Raw genomic sequence first — 9,829 nt, forward strand, 5'->3', positions numbered from 1 at the left:
CAGGATTTTTTCTATGGGCAAAATTACAACTTCATTCCCAAAGACTTGTAATAAGACTTTGTTTATATAGAGTATTTGTGAACCTATGAGGGTCCCTAATGATCAGCAATTGCTGGATGGATCACCCTCATTAAATATTGTTAAAAAAAACTTGAAAAATAACTTGATAGACTTAATCTACTTTATTAACGTTGTGTCATGATACATACATTTGATTAGATGTTTAATTTTTCTTATTTCAGACAATGTAACCAGACCAAAACTGAACTTTACAGAAATACTGAATACAACACAGTTACAACCAACAGATATCAATTGGGGTAATCTTACAAAATAATTATGTAATAAATTATTTGAAATAGATGAAAAATCAAGTGAAACTCAAGATGCATTTCAGACGAATACAAACATATTTCTATATATTAATTTGTTAATTTAAGATATGTATCTATAAAACAAACAAAAAATAGAAATAATAAATATTTTGTAATTAAATAATTGGTGTTATTTGTAAATCCAAATTTATACTCTTTTTCTTAGCTAACCGTACTTGTCGTCAGTTGTTGTTCATCTCTATAATAAACAAATATGTTGCGCGTCCAACCTGTCTTCCTGATGGATCCTTTGCACCTCTACAATGCACCGTTGAAGGCAACTGCTACTGTGCCTATAGGAATGGCACATACGTCAACGGAACACTCACTCACATCAGCAAGGGTACACCTATGTGCATGACATTCAGAGATAGTGAGTTCAAACTTATTTTGAATTAAATCGTAATGTTCAAGGTAGTGGGTTCAAATCCTACTCACAGTACCAGGATGACTAGGATGTGCAGTTTGAAAGACTTTTGGGCACAATGTTTTGTGTGTTAGAGTATGATTAAAGAGCGCATTTAAATAAAGTGCCTGAAACCAACAAAATATCACATTAAATAATTATGTTTTAAATTTGTGTTCTCAGCATTGGAGTTTGTCACCTCTGAAGTAGTAACAGGTAAATGATTGTGTAATAAACCTCATACTTATCATTTATTACAAAATAAATAATAGAGCTCACTTTGTACCGTGTAGTGTCTATATGGAGGAATCCATACATTACTTGATATACCAACAATACACAACAATGCGTTATTATTATTATTTTTTAAAACTTATGATGTTGTCTTTTATCATAATGTTAGAGACACCAACGCTGACCAGCTGCGTTTTCAAAGCCAAGCTGGCAAAGGAAGTCATGTTGCCACATGTGCCTACTTGTGATTCCCGTGGCATGTACACGCCTCTGCAATGTAACACCATGACTGGTCTCTGCTTCTGTGTTGATATTCAAGGCATGGTAATTAAAGATACCACAGTATTGATGACTGAAAGAACAAGACCTGACTGTATACAGTACAGAACAGGTATGTTAAACATCATGTTAAAATAGCAGTTTTAATGAATGCTATTTTAAGTTTTTTACTTTTAATTTCTGTGATAACAAAGATGAAGGTTTATTTTGTTTTTGTTTATAGAAGAATTAAATAAGAAATTAAGCTATCAGAGAACACCTCTTATCTCAAGCATCATCACAGATGAGAAATTCCCAGATGGTAAGTTTGAATTTGTTGAAACAAAAGGTACAATACTCTACTTAACAATTGTGCTATTTGCATGCATTTATTCACTCAGTACATCAATAATTTAGTCAATATAATAATATTATATATCAACTTATCTATCGTATTCTGTGGTCAGAAAAGTGAAGAAGAAGGAATAAGAATTCAAGACCCATTTCCTTAATTTATAATGTTATCTTATTATTATTGCAGAAATTTCAGCTTGTGAGACACAGAAGATTGTTGCCAGTGACCTGAAGACAGTATTCATGCCAAAGTGTGATTCCACTGGTTCTTATGTACCGTACCAGTGTCCAACCAACACCGATGTGTGCTTCTGCGTTGACAAGACTGGAACCGTTATTGCCAACACCACAACCATGGGCGCCACAAGCTCTCCTGACATGTGTGATAAGTACAGAAATGGTATGTCAAAATCTCAAACATTTAGAGTATATCGATATATAAACTAGAAAATGCTAATTTGGCTAGCATACTCACTGTCCTTTGTAGGCAGATATTCAGTTCTTGTGACTATCGAGCTATACTAACTATATGTTTCATCAAATGTCATACAAATAAGGACCAACCTAGAAGTATATCTGTCTCAGTTGGCCTTTAAACATGGTTTTACAATGTACAGTACTTGGTTCTAGATATCATTTTTGCTTATTTATAGTTATTGCATCATTAACCAATAAACAATCTTACTTATTTTTCCAGTATCATTGCTTCCAAGGATGATGGTAAATGCCACTGTTTACGAGGTATTCCCATATTTCTGTGACACAGACTGTCCAAAGACTGGCCCACAATTCAACAGCAGTTTGAACTACACTCTACCTGTCAACACTACCAGACCTACGCGTCGTAAGTATACTAGAGTAATATCTCAAATAAAAATGGTCCATTATTTAAAATAATATTTATATATATATATTTATAAATATTTATGTAAAAACAGTGAAATACATGTCCTTAGCTAGGAAACTTGACAAAGCTTTGAATTTTGATGGACAAATGTGTGTACAATGACATCCTGTCACTATATGTAACAACTCAAAAAATATATACAAAAAATATATACGTTTGTTTTCTTTTTTTCAGCATCTTGCGTTCGCCAGCTTGTAATCTCTAGCCTTGTACCAGGTGTTTTCAGACCAACTTGTCTGAAGAACGGAACCTTCTCACCACTCCAATGTCAACCACAGTCTGGCATATGCTACTGTGTTGACAGAATGGGTGTGACTATTCAGGGAACTGCCCAAAAGGTGTCTCAAGAAGGACTTCCAAATTGCTCAATGTACTGGAATAGTAAGTTTTTTTATAAGCATTATGGCTTTTCGTTTTTCTTAGGTACTCCTCTTGCCGTGTTGATTGCTCATTTTATATGATGCACCTTCTGACTGTACTCCTTCCATAGTGCCTGCATATTTTTCCTCCGCTTCTGACATTGTGTCTATATTGTTGAAATGTCCCAAATCTGCCATTTTTTCTGGTTTAATTTGTAATTCTTTTTATTTGCAGCTACTCTGCCTGTCAATATGAATCGCACTTCCTTCATGATTGAAGAGATGCAGGCAATGAATGAGATGAACCTGGAGACTGTTAACGTGACGGAGTTATTCAACCTCACCAACATCTTTAATGCATCCATGCCATTCAATATCTCTCAATTTAATGCCACTTTGTGGAACATCACTGGTGTCAATACAACACAACTTGGCACAGAAAGACAAGCTTGGTGTAAGTATAACATTTACAAAAATGATAGCTTGTAATAGTAAGTAAAGCAAAATGTCTTATTGCTTATTGGTATATCACAATTTCAACATCAATAATTCGTTTACACATACGTATGTTATGTTAACCATTATCGACTTACTATGTCTTTTATAATGAATTAATAATTTTCTATTATTGTTACCAGCTGTGAAAACTGACTGCTTTAAGAGGCAGCTGTATGCCAGTAGACGAGGCATGTTTGTTCCAAGTTGTAACCGTGACAACACTTACACAGCTCTGCAATGCAACAGAGAGACTGGCATGTGTTATTGCTCATTACCTAATGGTTATGCCCTCACTGGAACGGTTACACCAATTACTGAAGGTACCCCATCATGTTGGCAGTACCCACAAGGTATGTATTGCACACTCTAATTACATTTTATCTTCAGGTCCGCATCAATTTAGGATGATCTTTCTGACAAGACAAAAGCATCTTTACCAGGGATGTCACCACTATGGATGGCCCCGTTTCCGACCACCATTTTCATGACGCCGACAACCACTATATTTACGCATGTAGATCGTAGCCTATTGTAACTTACTACTACTAAGATACGATGTATTGTTATTAAAATTATCAACGCGTCGATCGTAGGGTGGTCCGTAGGGTTAATAAACAACATTGTCATCGCCTTTAGAAAACGCATGGAAAATGCAAATTAACAATGTACTGTTCATTAATTAAAATCGGCGCCGCCTAAAAATCCTACCTAAGGCTAGGCCTAGTAGGAGACGACACATTTTGCTAGTTAGCCGGACGAGACGACATCGTGCGCCGAATCGATATATCGGAGTGGAGTCTAGTTTCGGCGACCTAGGCTTACGCTAAATTGTTTAATCCTACCTTGGCTTAGCGAATTATAAATATAATATTCCGACATAAACATAAAAAAATTAATATATTCCATGTTAAGATTTAGGCCTATTCAATTATTACGACATGTCACTGTGTAATGAAAATGGCCCTAGTATTCTGTAGGTAACCCAAACCATAATTAATTTTGAGTAAAAAAAAAACATGTGCTACATGTGATGGTGGGAACAGTTAATTTAGAGTAGAGAGTATCGCGTTTCATGTCATGTGACACAAAATATAGGTACACGATCTTCGTCACGTTTCCAGGCCTGCCATATATGAGCCAAAAAATAAATCTAGGTCTGTGCGCACGATTGACACTATATTTAGAATGTTAACGATCTTTTGTTGTCGGCATCGTTTTTGGGTCGGCATCGTTTGTGGATCAACATCGTTTGTGGATCAACTGGACGTTTTAAGTTGGCCAAAGCCTATACTACTACTAGTTCATTGTGGTTCACCGTGTGGTGTCATCATGCCTCTACCGTGGGAAATTTCTATTATATTTGCCGTCGAGTTGAATAGATAAAAAAACACCACGAAAAAACGATTACGATTAATATTATTTATTAATAAATGCTTCCGAGTAATTTACAACTTGGTCCTCCGTCAGTCAAAATTGAGTCATTAATTTAATTGTGCACACCTTGTTACCTCACAAAAAACATCGTAATGCATTTTTTCCGACCTTATTATGGAATGCGTGGGTTTGGCGGAGTAGCTGGACCCCCCTCTCCCAATTTTTTTTTTGGGTGGGGGGGGGGGGGCCGGATCGCCGACCACCACTCATGACATGCTGGTGACATCCCTGTTTACTACAGTATGATGACAATGACCTAGTATTTGATTTGAATAAGAATTTCAGAGCTACAGTACATGTGAACATTATGTAGCATTTTGTTAACAGATTTATACTAATATCATTGTATTCTAGCTTTCAACATGACCATGCTAAACAATTGGAGGTTGTCGACGATAAGAAGAGCATATTCTAACTGGACTGATACTTTGAACTCAACAAGTTCTGTTGTAAAACCTTCTATGGAGCCTACTGCAGAACCAATCCCACCAAGACGACTTTGTAAGTTTTTTCAAAATACAGTTAAGGCTAGCTAGGTAGCTAGTTTTAAGAGTTTTTGCTATTATAAGTGAAACCCACAAAATCAGACCACCTAATACTTTTCAATTGATACATAGAGTATAGAGCTGTAGCTTTGGTGGTTAACATCCAATCCCAAGTATGGGGTTCAATCCTGACCTACACTAGTGCCAGAGTTTTAACTCTTGCGCAACTCCATTCCCTGGAGACTTGGTTTATAAGCACGATAAATTATTAAATAGTTTATCCATACTGTAATTGGCAAGCTACTCACTGTTGGATGAGTATTAAATAAAAAAAATTTAAAAAAACTATGTTTTATTTTTGTGATTATTAGAGTTTTATACAGTATTGTTTTTTTTAAATAGAATTTTTAACACTGTAAAAAGTAGCTGAGTATAATATCTTTTGATTTGTATTATTTATACAGATGATCCACTATCATGTAAAAAGATTGGTAACTTTGTTGTTTACTGTTATTGTACCAGACCATCTGGTGCTGAGGTTGACGGCACTCGACAATATTTCTCCATTCCAGACTGCCGCAGTTATCCAGGTATGAACCAGTAACCTCTTAGATCTAAGAAGGATTGAAGGGAGTAAGGGTGCATGGAGGAAAGGTGTAGGGAGAGAGGGCCAGTGTATACATATTTTTATTTAAGTTGTTTCATTCAGTGATATATTTTTTTTCTAGATATGTGTGAAGCCCGTGGTCAATTCTACAATCCAGGAGAGAAGGTGATTAAGAAACCAACGCAAAATGGATGCCAATCATGGTATGAATTATTTAATTACTTATGTATGTGAAGTATGCAAGAAAAACATGAATGTACATTTTACCGAATTAGTAGGCCTACCACACCACCATTGTTTTGTACTTTTTCCCATTAGCACATGTACCTCTGGAAGTTGGATGTGTGAGTACACCATGGAGTGTGAAGAAGAAGGCCAAATAACTACCACCACTGAGCCACTACCAACACAAACTGTGACACCAAGCAAAGAGATGCCATCATCCCAGAATATGCCACGAACCACCCTAGAACCACATGTATGTCAACATGAAGGCATTTCCTACAACAGTGGACAAGTTCACTCGTGGGATTGCAGAACATGGTAAATTTATGTGATTTTGTGTAGTACACTGTGGTGCAATGCAGAGGCCCCTAGTGGCCCTTTTAGCATTTTTCGACATGTTTTAATGCCTGTTTTTTCCTCTGGGTGTTACTCTGTAGTTTCTGGATTTAGAGTGCTCATAGCTGTTACACCACTGGTAGTAAGCCTGCTGTATAATTACTGAATTTCAAAGAGGCCATATCAGAGTAATAATAATAATTACCACATTTCTATAGAACACTTTTTCATGGATAATCATGCTCTTACATTATTACTCGGGTCATTTTTTGGGAAACATATACTCCCATAATGCAGCTAGTAAGTAATCATTTTATACAATTAGGTGGAGAAAGGCAAATGTAAGTAAAGTGTCTACCCGAAGGATACAAGCAATGCGATGAGAGCTGGATTCGAACCACGATCTCATAATCAGTAATCCAACATGCAACACACTGCGCCACATGCCCTAATAAGTAATTTAATATATTACGGTATAACAAATTTCTTCATCTTTTTTTCAGTACTTGTATCAATTACCAATGGGTATGCTCAACAAGGAACTGTGATACCACAACCATCGCAACAACTAATGTACCAGTAGTAACAACCATCGGTTACAGAGATTGTACTATCGGCGATATGGTGTTTGATCATTTATCCACCTTCAATATTGGTTGCACCGAATGGTAATTACAATATTTTTTCATGTCCTATTCATACATATATAGGTTATCTAGTAATCTTTACGCAAGTAAGCCTTTACAAAAATTCTCACCATTTGATAGAGAAAATGTCAAATTGTTTGGCCTGATCAATTTTTAGACCAAAAATGAACCAATAAAAATTAATCGATAAACTGACCAAAATATGATAAATAAAAAACCAGTTTACTGAGCCACAATAGCTGCCATATTAATTTGTCTTTACTTCTTCTCTTTCAGCACTTGTACCGATGGGGAAGCTATCTGCTCATCCAGGAATTGTCAGTAAACAATTCAAAATAGTAAGAATCCGAACACCCCTTTATAACACTAAGGTCGTGTTTATACAACACCCTAAATTTGAACACGGCTTTAATTTTTAGCATGTTGTTCGGACCGAGGTCAACCCACCTTAACGTTTGCTGTTATACTAGAAATCACGATACCGTGTTGTACCGGAAGTTTCATCAACATGCAGTGCATGCTAGGATAAAAGGTCAAATCGTTGATCGCGCTTGAATTGGCTGAGTTGTCAACAATCATCGTCGCCTCCTCGCTGTCCGATGTATTCGCGCGGTTTTTACCATTTTCATTATTGTATTTGTTCACGTTTGCATTGTTGCTTATTTTGTTCTCGGTTCATTTAAATTAATAAAAGTTATTTTAAGGGTTTCATTGTTTCATCTATACACTATGGAAGAAGATGCCATTTTTGCGATGTTATTTTTTATTCTGTTTGGAGTGGGAAACGATAGAGAGGCCTACTACCACTACGAGTTGGCCCCACTAGGCTAGGCGTAAGACGTGGTAGGAGGATGATTGCTGGCAGCGAAGCAGCAATAAATGGGCCCAATCTTGTTAGCAATGTCGCATGACATGATTGATATTACGACCTGTTTTAACGAGAGGTCAAAATATACCCTGAGGACACTTCCAACACGGTAACGGCGACCGGGAATCCACCAAATTTTAGGATTCAGCCAAGTAGCCTTTTTTGCAATTAAAATCTCATTACACGGAATCTCTTTGTTGTTATACAACACACTTTTCGTAGGCGTGTAGAATATGCGTGTAATAGCGTGTTGTATAAACGCGCCCTAAGACTAAGCCTAAGCAATCAGTGGTTGGTGTTATGGTTTGGTGTAGTATTATTTCCAAAGCTGTGTTCACACTAAGCACAAATTCTTGTTCAAAATGTGTGTAATGTGTCTCTGTCTACACTATCAAACATTATGTGACAAAAAAAAATGTTATGTGCCCATATATGGACATGGTGATGTTATACCTGTATATTAGTTCCATTCTTGAGTACATCACTGTTTTTTGGGGGAAAATAGTTTGATAGTGTAGACAGAGCTTAGAAAAGAACTGTCCACACTAACTAATTCAGAATTTCATACAAGATGTATGTAGTGAAGTGGAAAGTCTCCCTAAGTTTTCTCTGGCTCAGTGTGAACAGAGAGATACATACCAACACTAACATTCGTGTTTTTTCCAGTTCATTAACATTTATTTTTATTCTTAAATTTTCAGAAAATGGAAATTGTCTGCTAATACGTCAGTACTACTATTCTGTATCTGTTGACCTCTGACATGCACTTTGACATATATTTAGCTTAGGTTTTTGTTCTAGTTTCTTTTATTGAACTCAACAACTGAGATTGGCTGTAGTACTCAGTAGTTATCATTACTTAAGAATTGTTAATACTTTTCACTATGCTGTTTAATTTGTACTAATAATTGTCTGAAATTGTAAAGTACATAATGATAATAAAAAGAAAATGCAATGGACATAAAGATGGTTGTTACTTTGATGTTGGCTATACTTTATATAATATAATGGTGATACAGATGATGGTGTTATGGGCGGAATAACAGATTTATTAATTATTGTCCGATTGTTGCGTTTCCTCGAGTCATACTATAGACACAAGCTGTTTGTACCCTTTTATAACATGGCAAAACACACACTGCATACATACTATAGTAGTCTGGGTTCCAGACGGAGTTTTGTCTTAATATTAGTAAAAAGATTAATATTTTGGCACATATGGCGTTTCATACGTATACTACTTGATTTTGGATACTCCGTCTGGGGAAACACGCACAAGTCACGTGGTTTGACACCAAGAATTCTTGGTGCATACGATTATCCGGTTGACTAGTTTCAGCTGCATGCGATTGGCTACTCACTCGTATACCGTTTTAATATTCATATTTCAGAATTTCAAAGACTCAACAACTAAGATGATGCGCATGCGCTATGTTACGTTTAGACAACGTGTACTTGGGTACATTTATGAAAGTTTCTGAAGGCTAGACATAATTTTATATGCCTAGTAGTCTGGTAAACATTAGATGGGATTTTTCCCAAGAACATGAAAACTCGTGATATGATAGGCTAGCTTCTCCGCAAATCAAACATTGAATGGATCATTTATTACGCGGAGATAATTTTGATTTAATTCCCACCCAGACCCTGTCCTGTTCTGTGTGGTGGTGTAGCCCTGTTGTTGTGTGCCGCCGGTGGTGGTATGTAGGCCTACTTTATTGGCGTTTTATTTGGCAGGTCATACGTGCGAATTGAGTAGGACCTACGAAAGAGGCCTAGGCCAAGGACTAAACAATTAATAAACAAAACAACTTGGCATTACGATTTTATATTTCAA

At 36.3% G+C, this 9,829-nt stretch overlaps 1 protein-coding gene across 1 annotated transcript in view; it reads left to right on the top strand.

Moving 5' to 3' along the window:
• The window catches only part of LOC140063561 (uncharacterized), a 30,286-nt gene extending 22,824 nt beyond the window's left edge, over nt 1-7,462 (top strand). Inside the window, exons 37-52 of the mRNA XM_072109938.1 lie at nt 243-320; nt 541-747; nt 964-996; nt 1,184-1,405; nt 1,517-1,594; nt 1,814-2,026; nt 2,324-2,470; nt 2,708-2,914; nt 3,128-3,346; nt 3,531-3,740; nt 5,179-5,325; nt 5,774-5,899; nt 6,038-6,119; nt 6,235-6,459; nt 6,981-7,145; nt 7,401-7,462. Coding sequence (XP_071966039.1) covers nt 243-320; nt 541-747; nt 964-996; nt 1,184-1,405; nt 1,517-1,594; nt 1,814-2,026; nt 2,324-2,470; nt 2,708-2,914; nt 3,128-3,346; nt 3,531-3,740; nt 5,179-5,325; nt 5,774-5,899; nt 6,038-6,119; nt 6,235-6,459; nt 6,981-7,145; nt 7,401-7,449 — 2,408 coding nt within the window. The 3' untranslated portion in view covers nt 7,450-7,462. The remainder of the gene's footprint in view (nt 1-242; nt 321-540; nt 748-963; nt 997-1,183; nt 1,406-1,516; nt 1,595-1,813; nt 2,027-2,323; nt 2,471-2,707; nt 2,915-3,127; nt 3,347-3,530; nt 3,741-5,178; nt 5,326-5,773; nt 5,900-6,037; nt 6,120-6,234; nt 6,460-6,980; nt 7,146-7,400) is intronic.
• Nucleotides 7,463-9,829: the final 2,367 nt, after the last annotated feature.

Source organism: Antedon mediterranea, chromosome 1, assembly GCF_964355755.1.
Source record: "Antedon mediterranea chromosome 1, ecAntMedi1.1, whole genome shotgun sequence".
Lineage (NCBI taxonomy): Eukaryota > Metazoa > Echinodermata > Crinoidea > Comatulida > Antedonidae > Antedon > Antedon mediterranea.